Source organism: Hyperolius riggenbachi, chromosome 5 (genome assembly GCF_040937935.1).
Source record: "Hyperolius riggenbachi isolate aHypRig1 chromosome 5, aHypRig1.pri, whole genome shotgun sequence".
In the NCBI taxonomy this organism is placed as follows: domain Eukaryota; kingdom Metazoa; phylum Chordata; class Amphibia; order Anura; family Hyperoliidae; genus Hyperolius; species Hyperolius riggenbachi.
Window position 1 is genome coordinate 387,754,797 of NC_090650.1, and position 19,215 is coordinate 387,774,011.

Here is a 19,215-nt window from a genome sequence, read left to right on the forward strand (position 1 = left end):
CACAGCCCTGCAGGCCTCTTGCTGATGCAACGGGGGGTCTGACAATACTTGTGGGTGGATATGGCTGTTGGTACTAGTACAAATATATGTTAGAATTGGGAAAAAGGCCTTTCAAAGAGAAGGGCAAAAAACTTTTATCCTCAATAGAGTAGTCCACTGCAGTCAAACTAAACACCAGTATAATGAATAATCATATAGATAATATAGTTCTCGAGATACCACAACAAAGTATAACAGTTCCAAAAATTGTTAACTGTATTGTGCAATTAAGTTAACCATTTTTGGAACTGCAATACTTTGTGATGGTATTTCGAGAACTATATTATCATTAACATATTGAGTGTTCTTATGAACTTGCATAGTTGGCAATACTAGTAGTGGTGTCGTAGGTGTGGCCTTATTGTGGAGGCTATGATTGGCAATACTTGTTGCTGGGGGACAGAGAATTACTAGTGGAAAGACACAGCAATAGTACTTGAGAAATATGGCAACACTTGCAGTGTTCTTCCCAGGCTCTTTTAGCCAGGTGCACCACCCAGCTAGTTTTGGTGAGCAACCGGCTAATATCTGCTTACCTCCTCCTCCGCTGTAAGCAGAGAAGCGCCAGCCCTGCATTGTCTCATCTCACCCACCCAGCTGGAAAAAATTTCTGGGGAGAACACTGACTTGGTTTATAATGGAGTCTTTACAATTCTTCACCTAAGAGGATCTTAAAGAGACTCTGAAGCGAGAATAAATCTCACTTCAGAGCTCATAGTTAGCAGGGGCACGTGTGCCCCTGCTAAACCGCCGCAATAGCGCCGCTAAACGGGGGTCCCTTGACCCCCAAACCCCCCACTGCGACACTTGGTCGCAGACTTGGTCGCTCCTGGAGGCAGGGCTAACGGCTGCAGCCCTGCCTCCAGTCGCGTCTATCAGCCGCGCATCGCCGCCTCTCCCCCGCCCCTCTCAGTGAAGGAAGACTGAGAGGGGCGGGGGAGAGGCGGAGATACGCGCTGACAGACGCGCGTGGGGCAGAGCTGCGGCGGTTAGCCCTGCCCCAACCAGGAAGCGCTCCCCCGCATTACGGAGGGGGATTTGGGGGTGAAGGGACCCCCGTTAAGCCGCGGGATAGCGGCGTTTTAGCAGGGGCACACGTGCCCCTGCTATCTATGAGGTCTGAAGCGAGATTTATTCTCGCTTCAGTCTCTCTTTAATGTTATCAAGTTTTGAAGAACAAACACATTTTGAAAGGTATGAATTGAAAACGGTAAGCTTTCTGAATACCCTAATCAAGAAACTAAATAGGGTCACCTTTTAATTCAAACCTGTGAAATCCTCAGGTCTGAAAGCTACATACTTACCTTGGTAGGAAGCCTCTGGATCCTCCAGAGGCTTACCATGTCCTCTTCCAGGCAACCAATCCAGTGTGAGAACTGCAGAAGTTCCCGGCCGCGCTTCTGTATAAGGAGCACGGCCCCACTGTGCAGGCGTAGGACATCTCGTGCCTGTGCAATAGCAAGGAGCCGCCACTCTGGCCCACCAGAAAGAGACAGCCACCTTCAGCTTTATGCTGCTATGCAGCCAAGCTCTGTCGATAAGCCCTTGTTGATGGGCTTCAGGATGTCCCAGCGCTGGAACGGTGAGAAGCAGGAGGGACAGGTCTGGATAATCCAGAGGCTTCCCTCTACTAAGGTAAGTACCCATTGGGGTCATGTTTTTCACTACAGGTACACTTTAAGGCTCCCTAAATAATACAGGATCCATTTTGAAGATGTGCATAAGCTGAGAACTTCTAGTACACCAAAACTTTTGAACGCCCAATGCCAAAATGATTTTATAATTGCACATTGATTTAAGAACTTGGCTGAGCCATTCATCATTTTCTTGTTAAACCTACTCTTCATGGTGCCATCTTCTTCTTCCTCTTCCTCCTCCTCATCGCTGTTTATTACCATGGTCCCCAAGTCAGATTCCAGCATGGTGCTGTTATGTTCAATCATGGTCTGTGCCCCCTCGCTCATCGTGCTGGCCGCTCTCATGGTGCCGGCACTCTCTGAACTGGTCTTGACCATCGTGTGAGAGTCCAGCTCATCTTCCTCCTAGACACAGAAAATACACAAAGAGTTACCGAAGCCCAATTCCATAATTAGCCTTTATGGAAACACTTTGAAATATTATCCCCCGAGAATAAAGATCAAGTTTATATAAATTTATTTCCCCCAAAAACCACATCACAGAAACCTCAAACAGTCATAAATACAAAATATCCCAAGCTGGAAAACAATGAACTCTAACCACACATTTTATTACTTTGACTACTTTTCTGGGTCATAATTTACAATTAAAGTGGCGCAAAGACAGTAGGGTTGGGCAGAAACAACAGGAGGCACCTTTGTGCTCCAAACATGAAGTGTGATGTCAATTTATAGAGGCTGCCATATTTTACTACTCTCTCATCCATAGAAAAAAAAACACAAGCAAGTCATTTTTAGCAACAGAAAGATCTGCTGAGCAGATGCTGGGGGGATTGTTGAAAAGAACAGATTCCAGCTTTGGACACAACAGCATTTCCAATCAGTGGCAGTAATGTTCCTGGAATGCACACCCGACCTGATGATAATCCAGTGTATGATTCATAAGCCCCATATGGAGCACAAATATTTGAAAACTAAGAACAACAGGCATCGTTTTTCCCACACTTTTTGTTTTATGGACAATAAGGGACCGTGGACCAGAGATGACCTGTACAGTAGCATCCAAACTCACAAAACATACAGGCAATTCAGCACATCATCCAGCCTCAAAGAATGGTACAAACGTCCAATCTGCTCAACTATTATGTAAACTTGGTGTGTTGGAAGACAGCTGGGCGTGTGTGCGGCTGGCAAACAACAAGACGGCCAACTGATACCAGGTGGTTTGCCAGATCCAGTGTTCTCCCTAGGCTCTTTTAGACAAGTGCACCACCCGGCTAATTTTGGTAAGCACCCGGCTGCCATCAGCTCGCCTCCTCATCTTCCTCCTGTGCTGTAAGCAGAGTTGCACTGACCCTGCATTCCCTCCGTCACGCCTGACCTTGCTACTTTTTCATGCCACCCAGCAGGAAAAAAATTCTGGGGAGAACACGGTCTGTCTGGTGGCTCAACCTGCACAACTATCTTGCAGGTTGGCCACATGTGTACAAGTCGTTTCAACAACTTTGTTGTTTTTAAACGCGGACATGTTGTGCAGTTTGTCGTTTTGCTTGCTTTCACAGTATTTAAGGGAATTAGTTGTTAAGTTGATTGGCGTGTGTGTATGCACTTGTCGTGTAAACATGTCGTGCAATTGCTTGTGCATTATGTTGGACGTGTGTATGAGCCTAAGCCACATAAACAAACTCATAGTTAAGTGGTGGACCACTTACGTCTTCAAGGTGTGTACAAGTCTCCTGATACTATGGTAGATATCATATAACACTTCTACCTTACTTTAAAAAGTACAGCAATAAATGAAATGCAAAGGTCTTCAACTTAAACCACTTGCTGTTTTTTACTACTGTAGTACTTAATATAGGATTTTTATTTTAACGCAAATCCGAGGCAATTGTAAAGAAAAGTGTCAGATAGATACTCGCCTAAGGAAAAGAAAAGCTCTGGATCCTATAGAGCCTTCCCTTTCCTCTCCTCATGTCCTCTTTCCAGAGCTGTGGCCAATTTAAATTTGTTGCCTTCAGGAGCACTTGGAAGCAGTTGTGTCTCTAAGATCTCCCAAAAGTGGGTAGCTCTGTACTGCACATGCTCAAGCTTGCACCTGCACAGTAAAGAGCCGTTCGTCTTTGGAACCCGATGGGGACACAAGTGCTTCTGAAGCTTTCCGAGGATCCTCCAAATCATATTCAACCTGTTGGTGAATACTTACAATGGGGGTGAGAGCGCTGAAAGAAAGCCCACAAAGAGAGGACCAGGAAGGTTCTGTAGGATCCAGAACCTTCCCTATGTCTTTTGTTTTTATTTTGCTTTAGTTACACTTTAAATTACTTTTACCAATTCTTTGCAAACAGTGATAAATAGTAGGCAAGGCTAGCAGCTCTCGACAGACTTACACCGTTGTTGCTCTGAAATAATCCCAAAGAGCCAAGAAAATCAGAAGGCATCAACCATAGACTCACACAGACAGAGTACATTATTTACTTCTGCCTCGGCACAAACAGTTGCCCGACACAACAGATTACAATACAAATTAGCAGACACAGTCTTGCCTTTATACGTTTGCAGGCTAAGGTATTTCAGCACGCCTGTTATGTAAAGAAATGTTTTGTACTGTGTGTATCGCGAGTTGGCAAAGGTATCATCATGAATCCGGTACAGACAGACAGGCAGGGAAATTGCGCAAGCCTGGATCGCCTTGCCTTCCACTTGCACCGCCACTTTCCAGTGTGCGCAGCAGATGTGGGGATGTGTTGCTCATCTTGTTAATGCATGTTAATGCTCTCTGACAGGGGCATTGTGGGACAAAGCAAACTGCAATACAGTACAATGAAAGTACATCGAAAACAACAGGCATTCATAATCCCCATTGCAGTAACACTAAAACAAAGCAGCACTGGGTACTCGTGTTTCCCCAAGCCACACACTAAACCTCCACATGTTTACTGTTAAAACTGGCTTTGGAGGGTACTCAACTGGTAGCGAGATCTGAGGTATTACAATTCACTGCACTTACACTTGGGCACCCCTATCCCCCCCCCCCCCCCCCCCCAAAAAAAAAAAAAATAAGAGCTTGGATTGAGACAGTGACATTTGATTGTGAGCCCTACAGATTCAACAAGTGATGTGGACTGCTAAGTGGCATTCCAATTTCATTCCAAGTCATTCAGTTTCCCCAATGATTACAAATTACAAGGGTCATCCAGAAAATAATCAGCGTTTCTGTGTAATTTTACTTACACCTGTCAGGTTAATATCTTCTCACCCAGCACGGCTTTACAAGTGACTGCAGAATGCAGGTAGCTGTTTGTTGAGCAACAGTAACATGCCCCCGCCCCAACCCGTCATTCCTCTAGGGGAGGAGTATGATGCTACTACAAGAAAAGGGATGTAAAATCTTTTAAAAGATATGATAAATGCTTAAATAAAGAGTGTGTCTAAAATAAAATGTTTCCTTAACTGACTAAATGAAAATGGCTGTTACTTTCCATATGACCCTCGTAGCTTTAAACTATGATAGTGAACATTAAGCTATGTACAGGCGCCAGGCTTTCGGCCAAGAATCTAGTAGGTGTGCAGGTGTCGGCTAAAGTTCAGTTAAAGTAAACTGGCGAGATATAAAGAAAAAAGTTAGACACCTCGGGAGAAGAAAGTTTCTGGATCCTCCAGAAGCTTCTACAGTCTTCTGCCAGGCCGTTCCAGAGCTGAGACCTCCGAAGCATGGCTGCCCTGTGCCTGCACAGTAGCACAGACCTGCTTGGGCTTTAGAAGAAAAAGCCAAGCAAGATCGGGTCCATGCTACTGTGCAGGCGGCTTGAGCATGCACGGATGCAATTGGGCTCCGTCATTTCAGCTGAAGCCCAAGCTGGTCTCCGCCACTTTGCATTTGCAGCAGGGACTGGGCTGGAACAGCCAGGCAGAGGACGACAAGAGAAGCCTCTGAAGGATCTAGAAACTTCCCTTTCCCAAGGTAAGTACAGGCACTTTTTTTCCTCACAGGCTTCCTTTCAAAATCCAACATGCTGAATTTTCAAATGGCAACAACCCCTGGGCACATTGGGCTTGATTCATTAAGCTGCACTGCTAAAGCAGCACACCTTTATGTGAAGGAGCGGCCACTATGCATGCCTTACATAGCAGCGCTCGCTAGGAGCGTGCCTTTCTTAGATAGGAGTGTGCCTTCCTTAGATAGGAGCACGATGCACGCTCCCTATCTAAGGAAGGCACGCTCCTATCTAAGGAAGGCACGCTCCTATCTAAGGAAGGCACGCTCCTATCTAAGGAAGGCACGCTCCTATCTAAGGAAGGCACGCTCCTATCTAAGGAAGGCACGCTCCTATCTAAGGAAGGCACGCTCCTAAGGAAAGTACGCTCCTTACACAGCAGCAAGCGATGCATGCTTTACATAGCAGCGCTCGCTAGGAGCGTGCCTTTCTTAGATAGGAGCACGAGGCACGCTCCTAAGGAAGGCACGCTCCTATCTAAGTAAGGCACGCTCCTATCTAAGTAAGGCACGCTCCTAAGTAAGGCACGCTCCTAAGTAAGGCACGCTCCTAAGGAAGGCACGCTCCTAAGGAAGGCACGCTCCTAAGGAAGGCACGCTCCTAAGGAAGGCACGCTCCTAAGGAAGGCACGCTCCTAAGGAAGGCACGCTCCTAAGGAAGGCACGCTCCTAAGGAAGGCACGCTCCTAAGGAAGGCACGCTCCTAAGGAAGGCACGCTCCTAAGGAAGGCACGCTCCTGTTCTAAGGAAGGCACGCTCCTGTTCTAAGGAAGGCACGCTCCTGTTCTAAGGAAGGCACGCTCCTGTTCTAAGGAAGGCACGCTCCTGTTCTGAGGAAGGCACGCTCCTGTTCTGAGGAAGGCACGCTCCTATCTGAGGAAGGCACGCTCCTATCTGAGGAAGGCACGCTCCTATCTGAGGAAGGCACGCTCCTATCCTATCTGAGGAAGGCACGCTCCTATCTGAGGAAGGCACGCTCCTATCTGAGGAAGGCACGCTCCTATCCTATCTGAGGAAGGCACGCTCCTATCTGAGGAAGGCATGCTCCTATCTGAGGAAGGCACGCTCCTATCTGAGGAAGGCACGCTCCTATCTGAGGAAGGCACGCTCCTATCTGAGGAAGGCACGCTCCTATCTGAGGAAGGCACGCTCCTATCTGAGGAAGGCACGCTCCTATCTGAGGAAGGCACGCTCCTATCTGAGGAAGGCACGCTCCTATCTGAGGAAGGCACGCTCCTATCCGAGGAAGGCACGCTCCTATCCAAGGAAGGCACGCTCCTATCTAAGGAAGGCACGCTTCTATCTGAGGAAGGCACGCTTCTATCTGAGGAAGGCACGCTTCTATCTGAGGAAGGCACGCTTCTATCTGAGGAAGGCACGCTCCTATCTAAGGAAGGCACGCTCCTATCTAAGGAGGGCACGCTCCTATCTGAGGAAGGCACGCTCCTATCTAAGGAAGGCACGCTCCTATCTAAGGAAAGCACGCTCCTATCTAAGGAAGGCACGCTCCTATCTAAGGAAGGCACGCTCCTGTCTAAGGAAGGCACGCTCCTGTCTAAGGAAGGCACGCTCCTAAGGAAAGCATGCTCCTTACACAGCAGCAAGCTCTGCTATGTAAGACATGCATTTGCGGCCGCTGCTTCACATTAAGGTGTGCTGCTTAACAGTGCAGCTTAATGAATCTAGCCCATTGTTCCTTTCCTTATCCCACCAGCTTCAAACTGCCCCATTATGTGCCATCGCTACCATCACACCTACCTTTTTCATAGAAACATATGTGTCACTTGGATGTAGCCAGGAGAGGAGACTGCATGAAGCTCATACACTGCAGTATCAACTGCAGGATTGTGCTCCATCCTGATGGGCAACACTAGTCTAGAGTGTGTATGTACAGTAACTTCAAACTATGACCAAGGTAAGGAAGAGAATTAGAACCCTTCTGAATAACCACCAGTTAGAGTCAGGAGTATGTACTCTGTAAAGCTCCTCCGATAAAAAGGTCTGTAGTACATAAATGTATAATGGTGATGATAATGTGCCACCACTGTCAATCAATTCAATGACATTTGTTCCTCAAGTAGAAGAGAGAGTACACATAGATCTCCATTCTATTCAGTCTGCATCCTGTAACTCTGGTGGTAGCACTGCTTGACATGTTGACTATGACATGCACACAACTCTTGAGTGGGATTAGGCTACAGTAATGAGTACAACATGTAATACTTCATTTGTTTTACAGGGCAAACATAACTTCTTAGCAGTATACATTTCAATAACTATTATATGAAGAGACAGCCAGCAATTATCAATGGACTGAGCACTGAAGTTTGTTAGAATTCCCTCCTTATCTGCATTGTTTCACAATAGATGATGCAGCCCAACTGGCAGTACGTTGCTGTTTATCAGATGGTCCCAATTAGTTCAACTCGATGACCGTGTGCGATATCCTAATTACTTTACAGAGTGTTCCTGCTTGCTGTGTGCTCCGGTTCCATTCCATGGATTAGAACTTTATCAGAGATAAAACAGAGGAGACAGATGGAAGAAAACTTCAAGAACTCTCTGATTAACTAAATAAACATCTCGCCGAAATGATATCAGTTCTTTCAATTCATTTTTCAATTCCTTTTCCTCCTTGCTTGTAATCTTTGGGAAAAAAAAATATCAATAAAACAATCTGTTCTGCACCTGCAATGGCTCTGCATCGTGGCAAAGGATTAGATGGTATTTTTGTGTCTCCAACAGCTGTGTCATCAATGCAATACTTTCTCCAGGCAGAGCTGCTCGATTATCGTTTCTGGAGCTACTGATGGCATCTGAAGCTGTCGGTCAGGCACCTGAAGATAGCTCTACATTATGTAGAATAGGGAAACTCTGGTTTTAAGATTTCCATGCACGGGTCGATGTGGCCATCAGATATATCCATATCACATCATTATCTGATGAGAGGGTCTATGTGATCCCCAGGTCCACTGACCCCAATTTCCCTCCTCCCAGACATGCAGAGCACTCAGTGAACCACCTGTCCACCGGATCGAATTATTTCAACAACAACAAAAAAATTAGATCAGAAATAGTTTGCTGCATCAGTTTTGAGCAAACTCAATCAAATGATCAAGAGGCGGTGTGGTGTCCAAAGGAGATCAGATGATCCTTCAAAAAGAGACAAAAAGAAATGAGTCGCACCTGGGGCCCCTTATGGTGTAGCATGTCAAGAGAGAACTTGGAAATATATTGTAATATGAAATATTTACAAAAATAGGTTGCAAAACTTGCAACCACCGTGTAAGTGAGGGAATCCGTCCTCACCCAGGTTCTTTAAACCATCTCTTATGTGAGTCGTACCCAAGAAAAAAAGGGTGTAAGCTCAAAGAGCTAGGTGCTCTAGACAGCATCTCCACTTAAAGGGGGGGCTGTGTTAAAGGGAAGGTCCGAGGAACTTAAAAAAAAAAAAAAAAGATCTACTTACCTCTGGCTTCCTCCAGTCGCTGTCAGGTGTCCTGTGCCCTCGCCGCAGCTCTGGTGGCTCCCGGTCCCCTCAGGTGCAGATGCCGAACTCGCCAGGTCGGCATCTGCCTGTGTTCCAGCATGCAGCTCACGGAGCCGTACTGACGTCATCCAGGCTGTTATGCCCAGAGCTACTGCGCCCACGCAGTACAGTCCAGATGATGTCAGTGCGACTCTGAAAGCCGCTCGCAGAGGTACAGTGGACATTTTGCGCCGGAGGGGACCACGGGCCACCAGCGGGGAGCGGAGTTGCGGCGAGGGCACAGGACGGCTGGCAGGGCCTGGAGGAAGCACCAGGTAAGGTTTTTGTTTAAACTGTTCTCGGATGTGTCTTAACTGTATTGGGCAAGGGAACAGGAGCTCCAGTGACTTATAAGCGACATTAATTAGTAAAAAAAAAGGGGGGCTTACCTCGAAAAAAGGGGGCGATGCTACTGAATTGAATAAAAAAAACTTTTTATTAGGACCAGAACCTTGAATAATGATAACGCGTTTCATGAAACATTCCGCTTCTTCAGAAAATCTTAATTCAGTGTTCCCCAACCCTGTCCTCAAGGCCCACCAACAGTGCATGTTTTGTCTCTGCTGAGACACTAATTACCCCACCAGTGCATGTAGGTTGGTTTTCTGCAAAACATGTACTGTTGGTGGGCCTTGAGGACAGGGTTGGGAAACTCTAGCTTAAGCGATAAAGTACAAGACGGGAATCCCTATTCCGTGAAAAACATGCTATCATCATTCAAGTGTCTGGTTCTAATAAAACTTTTTAAATCCAATTTAGTGGCATTGTGATCTCTCCTTTTGAGGTAAGCCATTTTTACAAATTAATGTCACTTATATGTCACTGGTGCGCCTCCTCTGTTACCCAATACAAATGATCGAATTGGCTATTTGTATGGCCACAGTTAATTGGGAAGTCAACACAACCTTCTGTAAAAGAAGTCATTCATTAGCCATTTCAAACAATTTTTACTCTATGTGTACAAGGCTTAGGCCCGGCTCACACTGGCATCAGGTGGTAGCAGCAGCTCGTTTAGCTAATGCCAAATAGTATTCTGCTACCGAGCAGATAAGCATTTGACATCCTTCAGTGTCATTTCCCGGCATTCTGTCGTGACGTCCCATTTAAACCCCCACAGGAGGAGAGCAAGAGGAAAACAGGCACCATTGTGTATGAATAAGTTTGCTAACAATACACTGGTCAAAAATGTGACCTTGTAAAATATTTTCTCTCCCCGATTTATATGCTGACATTTGTCTCTGATGGTGACATCTATAGTCCTGCCAGATGATCTGTACGGAATGCTCTTTACTGTAAGTTCTATGCACAGAAGATATTGCTTGCTTGGCAGTTGGAAAAAGCTTTTATTTCCCACAAAGCAACAAGATTCACAAAATGCAAACTGTCAGGACCATGGTCATGACATCATATTGTGGGAGGGGTTTTACAAGATTATTAGCCATACAGATACCCCTGATTATCTATATGAGAGAAGGTAAAGATTTCTCATGGGAAATGGGTTTTTTTAAGTACTGATTGGGATGAAGTGTAATCCTAGTTTATAGTTCCTTTTTAAAGTGGGGCCCTTCTGACAATATAATAAGTAAATTACATTTTGTCTGGTAGTATATCAAAAATGTGTGGGAATCGAGTCAAAAATTGAATAAGTAAAAAAAAAAAAAAACAGAAAAGAACAGACCAAACAAAAAAATATGGTGTAGTGAACGCTTAATGCACAAAATTGATTTCCAGGAAAATTGTGGTATCCTGCAAGATGTGTGGCAGTGAAATAGTGTTTACCTATACGGAAAACTAACTTACTGGGAAATGGAGAAATAATGGATATGTGCAATTAGTGCAAAAACGTGCAGTTAATACAAAAATAGATTTGAACTTGCAGGAGAATATAGGGTCCTGCAAATAGTGTTGCGCTGAGATAGTGCTCATCTGCAATACAAAAATAATTATAAATATGGGTACACATGTACTTTTTGCAAGAATTCCATTCAGCTCCTTTCTGGCACTCTGCGGAACATGCAGTGTACCCTAGAACCCAGGTTCTCAATGCGTGGTACGCGTACCCCAGGGGGTACTTCTGATGGTTCCAGGGGGTACTCGGGCTTGATATACTTAACCAAGAATAACAAATGTAGAGTTTTAGAACGTGATAAATCTTATTTAAACAACACCAAATTAGTATTTTAGCTAATTAAAAGCAATAGTAAATGCTTGGAAATGGTTTAGAACCAATTATCATGCATTACGATTAAATATATATTTGTTAAGGGGTACTTGTGATAATGTTTACTATGCTAGGGGGTACTTGGCGAGTACAGGGTTTTAAAATGGGTACATGCCAATAAAATGTTGAGAAACACTGCCCTAGAAAGTCTATAAAATGCTGCTTCATATGTGTGTATTTCAGGCAGGTGACACTAGGAGGTGCCAGAGACAATAAAACAAAACATGTTTTAACTCCTACAGAGTAAATCAACAATTTACAGAAGAAATACAGGAATGGTTTTGCTTGCAATGAAAATTAGAAAATAGGATTTCGTGTTCACCCTGCACAGCACACAAGTCCAAAAAGACTGAAAACCACAAACCTATAAACCTACTACCTCATTATAAACTATAAGGCTAGGTTCACAGTGGGGCATTGTGGTGCGACATAACGGACACATTGCAATGATAATTCTATGTGTCATGCACAGTAAAGCCAGTACCAGGCCCGCTGTCTCTTCTCCCTTACTTCCCTTGCATGTAATAGGTAACTACAAGTGTCCAGGGCGGCCATCACAATTTTTTGGGCAAACCTACTGGGACCCCCTCACTACCATCTGCCCCTACACAGATCACAATCTTTAAAGAGACTTTGAAGCGAACAAAAATGGCTATTTTTACCTGCTAGTTCGCTTCAGTAGTCTCATTAATAAAAAACAGGGTGAAGACCGCTTCACTCCACCAATCCCCACCGCAGTGCTCGACCTGGGCAGCAAATCCAAAGCCAGAAGGGGAGGAAGAATGGTCCGCACCTGTCAGAAAAGTGTAGATCTCTACCATGGACGTCTCCAGCAACAACCTTGGCAAGCTTTGCATAGCTGACATGTTTCAGACCGTCAATGAGCTATGAGTAAGGACTGAGGGTCCGAAACATGTCAGCTATGTAGAGTTTGCCAAGGTTGTTGCTGGATACGTCCATGGTAGAGATCTACACTTTTCTGACAGGTGCGGACCATTCTTCCTCCTTAGTAGTCTCAGATGTAAACCCCCGCATCTATGCCGCAAAACGAGGGCTTTAGACCCCCCACATCCCGGGAGCAAACATCCACGACCATCTTGGTCGTGGATTGTGCTGCCCTGAGAGGTAGAGCTTTCTGCTGTAGCTCTGCCTCTCCTGACGTCAATCGCCGTGCGGATCTCCGCCTCTCCTCTCTGTGAAGGAATAGTGAGAGGGGTGGGAAGAGGTGGAGATCTGCCACGATTAACATCAGTAGAGGCAGAGCTGCAGCTGAAAGCTCAGCTTTTTTCAGGAAGCACTGGCCGGATTGCCCCCCGGGGATTTGGGGGGGGGGGTCTAAAGCCCTCGTTTCGTGGCGGGGATGCAGCGGTTTACATCTAATGAGAGTACTGAAGTGAACTAGCAGGTAAAAATTGCAATTTTTTTTTCGCTTCAGTCTCTCTTTAAAGGCCTTAAACACACTAACGTCAGTGTATCCACTTTTCATGTGAATCCATGGCTGGGAGTGTTCTGTGTATCCTCTGTTCATTGAGATGGTAACTGCACTTGCAAAGAACACTCCCAGCTATGAGAGCACGATGGAGGAGGCACTTGGCCCGGAACAGTGGATGTGCAGTACAACGCAACCCATCTGTATTGTGTGGACTTCTCAGGAGCACAAGAGATTGGACTGACAGGGTATCGAGGGAGCTGAAAGACTACAGTGGGCTGGAAGTAGCCCCAAGTAATTAAAAATCCTTCTCCCATTTGTCTTAGATTTACTTTAATCACTACTTGACTAAGTTAATTCCTGGATGAACCTCCCGACACCTCGCATTACATGAATGGGTCACCAGAAGGACAGACACTAACTGACACAGACTGCAGCTGAGGTCCATGTGTGGCACTGTTTGTTGGGCCCCAGATTTACTTGGGGCCCATACAGCAGTCCTTCCTGTGATGCCCTGAAGGAGGCCCTGCAGGTGTCCCTTAGTATTAGGTAGCCAGAGGTACCCTCAATATTAAGTAGCTAGTGGTGCACCCAAGTATTAGGTAGCTAGAGGTGCCCCTGACTGAAGAGAGATCTGGTCACTGGAATGCCGAGAGCTGAGTGAGTAACCTCTAATTTATGCTCTGCTCAAGACTGCACAGCTAAGGTGGGAGGGAGGCACTGGGGGAGGGAAGGCCTTTCCATCATCAGGCGCTTGTAGGCACGTGCCTACAGTGCCTTATGGTTAATCCGGCCCAGGCCGGTATGGTGAGATTTAATGGCGCCTGGCATCCCAACACACTGCATGCGGTGCGTTACCGCAAAACACGCCTGCTAGCAGTGAAGCATACTTTTCATTGAATGTTTCACTGTGTGCTGCAACTTTCCTGCTTTTATCTAAAACTTCAAGGTGAGGAGGAGGGAAACTGCCAGAATCACATGCTTATATTGCACACATTAGATTGCTTATGTTCTGTTATATACAATGGGGCCTATTTATAAAGTGCACCAATGAGAAAACAGGAGGTCATTTTTTTGTACTTCATTTTACAAATTCTAATCAGCACTTCTATAAGGCCAGATTTATAAAAGAGCAGAATATATTTTATGGCCGTCAATACAGTGATCGCCATACCGTAATCAACCTAACGTGGGGATCCAAAGCTCCATTCAAGTGAATGGTAAAAAGCTTCGTTCCCACTTGCACAAAAAACAGCCCGTTTTCCGAAATGGAAACAGCAAAGTGACATGTTGACAAATCCCATATTATGTATATAGGATCTGTTCATATATGTCTGTTTTAAGACTATTTAAGTAAACTATAAACTTTAAGGGGTAAAAAATTATTCTCAGAAAGTGAAGGCCTCCTCACTTCTCTCCCGCTAAAGTGTGATGTACTACATCTGTCACCACATGCAACGCAATACACAAACTGGACTCTGCCTGCATGCTGTGGCTTCAATACCGCACAGCGAGAGAGAAAGCCTTGAAGAAAAAATTATCACCACGCCGAAATTTCATAATGAAAAATTAACAAGTCATTATGCAATACATGCTTGTAAAAGCATTATACAGTATGCAAAATCCTAATCCAATTACTGTAATGTTGTTGGATTTGATTACATAGGCATAGAAGGGGACATAACGGTATTGCTCAGCCTACAAGTTTCTATAATAAGAAGTAGCAGATCGTGAGAATCTGATTATTCACAGCACATGGGGGAACCGCGGGACACCTTCATACACGCTCAATCCAGTCCCCACAGAGAACACCTCTGCAAGGCAACAAATCAGCTGCTCTCTATTCATAGCATAGAGGCAATCTGTACAGCTCAGCAGGTTTCTCTACAGTAAAACACTTCCTTCTTCCCACTCAGCTACCCTGGTGAAGAGTTCAGCTTCCCTCCCTTAGCAACATGATACCTGGATTATTACTATTATAATATAAAAGTGCCAACAACTTCTGTGGTGCTGCATAATGAATGCTTGATAAACACACGACATGGATGAAAAGCAATACACACAACACATGCTCTAGAATAAAACCCTAATGTCTCTGCGTCCCATGTCCCTGTGGGCAATACCGCAAGCGCCGCACTTGGGGTAAGTCTATGGGCTAGGCACGTAGTGTAAACGACGGAGCGCTGTGCATTGCAGTGCGCATGCGCAGAGTGAGGGGGAATCCCAGTGACTTACTTCCTGCCCAGCAGGGAGTACTCAACGACCGGAACGCAACGCTATGCGTATCACCCTGTCAGCCCACTCTGACGCAGGGTCATAGGTTTGTCATTTTTTGGGTTGCGGTGGGAAGCAGGAGGAGAATTGCATCCCCACCACAAAGCAAAAATTGGTGTAAAGCTATCCTAAAAAGGAGACAAATACAGTTGCCTACAGAGAAGATAGGCCCAATTTGGGCTGGTGCTGAAATCTGCGTACGTGCTGAGACATTCCGCTGTGTTGAGTACAGGCAGTGACCAGAGCAGGTTATATGCTCTTAATGGATTTAAAACATTACTGGCCTGAGCAGTGTGATGGAAAACTCTTGTGACAGGCTGACATGTTTTGATAGGTGCTGAGGTAAGTAAACAGATTTTTTTAATTAGCCCGAAAACGGCAAGCAAAGTATTCTGCGGGGGAATAATGGAGATCTGAAAGTTTAAATGTTAGTTTAAGCATACTGACTATGACCGGACTCTCCTGGAGAATTTTAATTTTTTTGGATAGGATTTTGATTCGGGAGGTCAAGCAGCTGTGCGGTGGAATGTATCACAATCAGACCTCAGTTCATGACAGCTTGCAGGGAACATGTCCAAATATTTATTACCTTAAAGAACAGGGTCATTCTGCTTCACTTTTCACTTTTTTCTAGAGAACCTCTTCCTGACTGGTTAGGCCGATTCTGGTGGTGAACGTCTCAGCTGCTTCTCCTATTTTGCCAAATGCACACTTAACCACTTCACCACTGAGGGGTTTTACCCCCTGAGCACCAGAGCAATTTTCACCTTTCACCTTCCATACATTCGTCTATAACTTTATTATTACTTATCGCAATGAAATGAACTATATCTTGTTTTTTTCGCCACCAATTAGGCTTTCTTTAGGTGGGACATTATGCCAAGAATTATTTTTTTCTAAATGTGTTTTAATGGGAAAATAGGAAAAATGTGGGGAAAAAAATAATTATTTTTCAGTTTTCGGCCATTATAGTTTTTAAATAATGCATGCTACTGTAATTAAAACCCATGAAACGTATTTGCCCTTTTGTCCCGGTTATAAAACCATTTAAATTATGTCCCTATCACAATGTTTGGCGCCAATATTTTATTTGGAAATAAAGGTGCATTTTTTTCAGTTTTGCGTCCATCCCTAATTACAAGCCCATAGTTTATAAAGTAACAGTGTTATACCCTCTTGACATAAATATTTAAAAAGTTCAGTCCCTAAGGTAACTATTTATGTATTTTTTTTAATTGTAAATTTTTTAATTTTTTTTTAATTACAAAAAAAAAAAAATGGGGAGTGTGGGAGGTAATGAGTTAATTTTATGTGTAAAAGTCATTTATTTGTATGTGAAAAATGTGTAGGGTGTAGTTTACTATTTGGCCACAAGATGGCCACAGTAACTTTTTGTTTTAATGCGACCTCCAAGCTTCCTTCCGGAAGCTTGGAGGAAGAATAAGGAGGCTGGACACGTGAGTTTTTTCTCACAATGATCGCGCTGCCCATAGGAGAGCAGCTGATCATTGCGGGGCTTAGATCAACGAACGGGAATGGATTTTCCCGTTCATTGATCTCTGGGCGAGCGGGCGGCGGCGTGTTTACTAGCGGCGGGCGGCGTGTTTACGAGCGGGAGCGCGGGCAGCGTCGGGAACGCGGAAAGTACGTGTTTCTCCGTCCCTGGTTTTTAAAGGATGGAAAAAGGGGCGGAGAAATACGTACGCGCGGGGGTAAAGTGGTTAAAGACAGCCTGAAGCCAGTAAAATTATCTTTTTTTATTTCCCATACCTCTTCAGCATTAACATCAAAGATGATTCGTCGCATTCCCGCTGCAGAACAATGTATTTATCCCCCCGAAATCCCAGAGGCAAAATCCTCAGTTACTTCCAGGAAAAGGCAGAGCTGAGCACAGTAGCTCTGCCTCTAATCTAGTCAATCACTGCCGATCTCCGCCTCCCCCCGCCTCTCTCAGTCTTCTTTCACTGAGAGGGGCGGGAAGAGGCGGAGATAGGCAGATAGGCAAATTTATTTGACTGGAGGCAGAGCTACAGCCCAAAGCACTGCTTCCCACGGGCAGCAAAATCTGCAACTTGGAAAGTCGTAGAATTTTGCCACGGGCATTTTGGGGGGTTAAATACATTGTTCTGACGCTGGGATGCGGCAAATCATCTTTTGATGTTAATGCTGAAGAGGAATGTGAAATAAAAAAAAAAGTAATTTTACTGGCTTCAGACTCTCTTTAACGGGAATCTGAACTGAGAGGGACATGGAAGCTGACATATTTCCTTTTGAACAATGCAGATTTCCTGGCTGCCCTGCTGATGCGCCGCCTCTAATACTTTTAGCAATAGACCCTGAACAAGCATGCAGATCAGATGTTTCTTACTAAGTCTGAATAGATTAGCAGCAATCTTGTTTCAAGTGTGTAATGTAAGGTGCCCATACATCAGAAAATGTATGGGCAGACCGACCAAGAGACAGATCTCTGATTGAATCTGATTGGAGAGATATCTGTTGAGCACCATAAACCGCAAGCTGATTCCCAATGAATTTCAGCATGGAATATGCCTAGCGACATCGCCTCGCCGCTACTGGTGCTGTCCCCCATAGTGATAGTGCTGGTGAGAACTGGTGTAGTGACAGTTAGAGAACCAGAGGACCTTTGGGAAGAAAGAAGGGTCATGGCCCGATTTTACGACTTAGGCCTGAGTCTTTACCATAGCTCCCTTTTTTTTGGATGGACAGTCCCTCTTTGGGAACCAAATCCCTCCATCCCTCTTTCCTTCTTCATTTTGCCCCGTCAGGACTGATGTACAGATCTACATAAGTATATGCATTTCTCAATAACATGTGTATATATGACTTTAAATAGAAAGAGAATGTTTAAAGAGACTCTGTAACAACAAAAACCTCCCCTGGGGGGTACTCACCTCGGGTGACGGAAGCCTCCGGATCCTAATGAGGCTTCCCACGCCGTCCTCTGTCTCACGGGGGTCTCGCTGCAGCCCTCCAAACAGCCGGCGACAGAGCAGACTGTAGCTTCAATATTTACCTTTGCTGGCTCCAGCGGGGGCGCTGTGGCTGCTTTCGGCACGGAAATAGATGGAAATACCTGATCTCCGTCGGGTCCGCTCTACTGCGCAGGCGCCGGAAACTTGCGCCTGCTCAGTAGAGCAGACCCGACGGCGATCGGGTATTTCCGCCTACTTCGGAGCTGACAGCCGTCAGAGCGCCTGCGCAGGAGCCAGGAAGGTAAATATTACGTCACCGCTGCACGGAGGGCTGCAGCGAGACCCCTGACGGATGGAGGACGGCGTGGGAAGCCTCATTAGGATCCGGAGGCTTCCCCCACCCGAGGTGAGTATCCCCCAGGGGACGTTTTGTCGTTACAGTTCCTCTTTAAAGTAAATGGGAACCATTTCCTACAAAAAAAAAAAAAAAAAAGTCAGATACATACCTAAGGAGAAGGGAGGCTCTGGGTCTTGAATAGCCTTCCCGCTCCACTCCCGGTGTCCTCCGTGCAGTGCTTCCCTCGCCGTTTGAATCCCCCGCCGCAGGGCACTTTGGAAGTCTTCGGAAGCCGAATCCTCCCGAAGACAGGCAGCTCCATACTGCTCACATGCGATAGAGGGCGGGCACTCGCGCGTGTGTGCAGTATAGAGCAGCCCGTCTTCGGGAGGACTCGGGCTCCCGAAGACTTCCCGATGTATCCCTTTAGCAGTGGAGAAAGCAGTATTTGATCCAATTGGGGGATCCTGAGCTGGAACGAACACCGGGAGAGGAGCGGGAAGGCTCTATAGGACCAGAGCCTTCCCTCTCCTTAGGCAAGTATCTGACTTTTTTTTTTTTTAGGCGGTGGTTCCCATTTACTTTAAAGAGAATTCTACAAAGTTTCAAAGTTTCCAATGAAGAAAAAAAAAAAAAAAAAAAAAGAAATGAAATTACATAATGAAAGTACATACCGAATTTTCTTCCTCCTCTTCCAGCTCCCTCTGCTGCTCCTCATGCCGCTTTGCCTTGATCTCCATAGCCTCCGTGATGAGGTCTCTGAGGATCGACACAGGTTTTGCATTTTTGATAAATGTGTGCTGGTGAAAAAGAAAAAGA

The 19,215-nt window shown here is 45.4% G+C and overlaps 1 protein-coding gene across 3 annotated transcripts in view; it reads right to left on the minus strand.

Annotated features, from left to right (window-relative positions):
- Positions 1 to 19,215, minus strand: part of STK3 (serine/threonine kinase 3) — a 308,764-nt gene that overhangs the window by 110,308 nt on the left and 179,241 nt on the right. For all 3 annotated transcript variants that reach the window (XR_011020954.1, XM_068237715.1, XM_068237716.1), the window contains exons 8-9: positions 19,071 to 19,196; positions 1,880 to 2,081 (exon numbers count right to left, since the gene is read on the minus strand). Coding sequence is in view for 2 of the 3 variants with exons in the window: in XM_068237715.1 (XP_068093816.1) it covers positions 1,880 to 2,081; positions 19,071 to 19,196 (328 nt within the window). In the remaining variant the exon portion in view is untranslated. The remainder of the gene's footprint in view (positions 1 to 1,879; positions 2,082 to 19,070; positions 19,197 to 19,215) is intronic.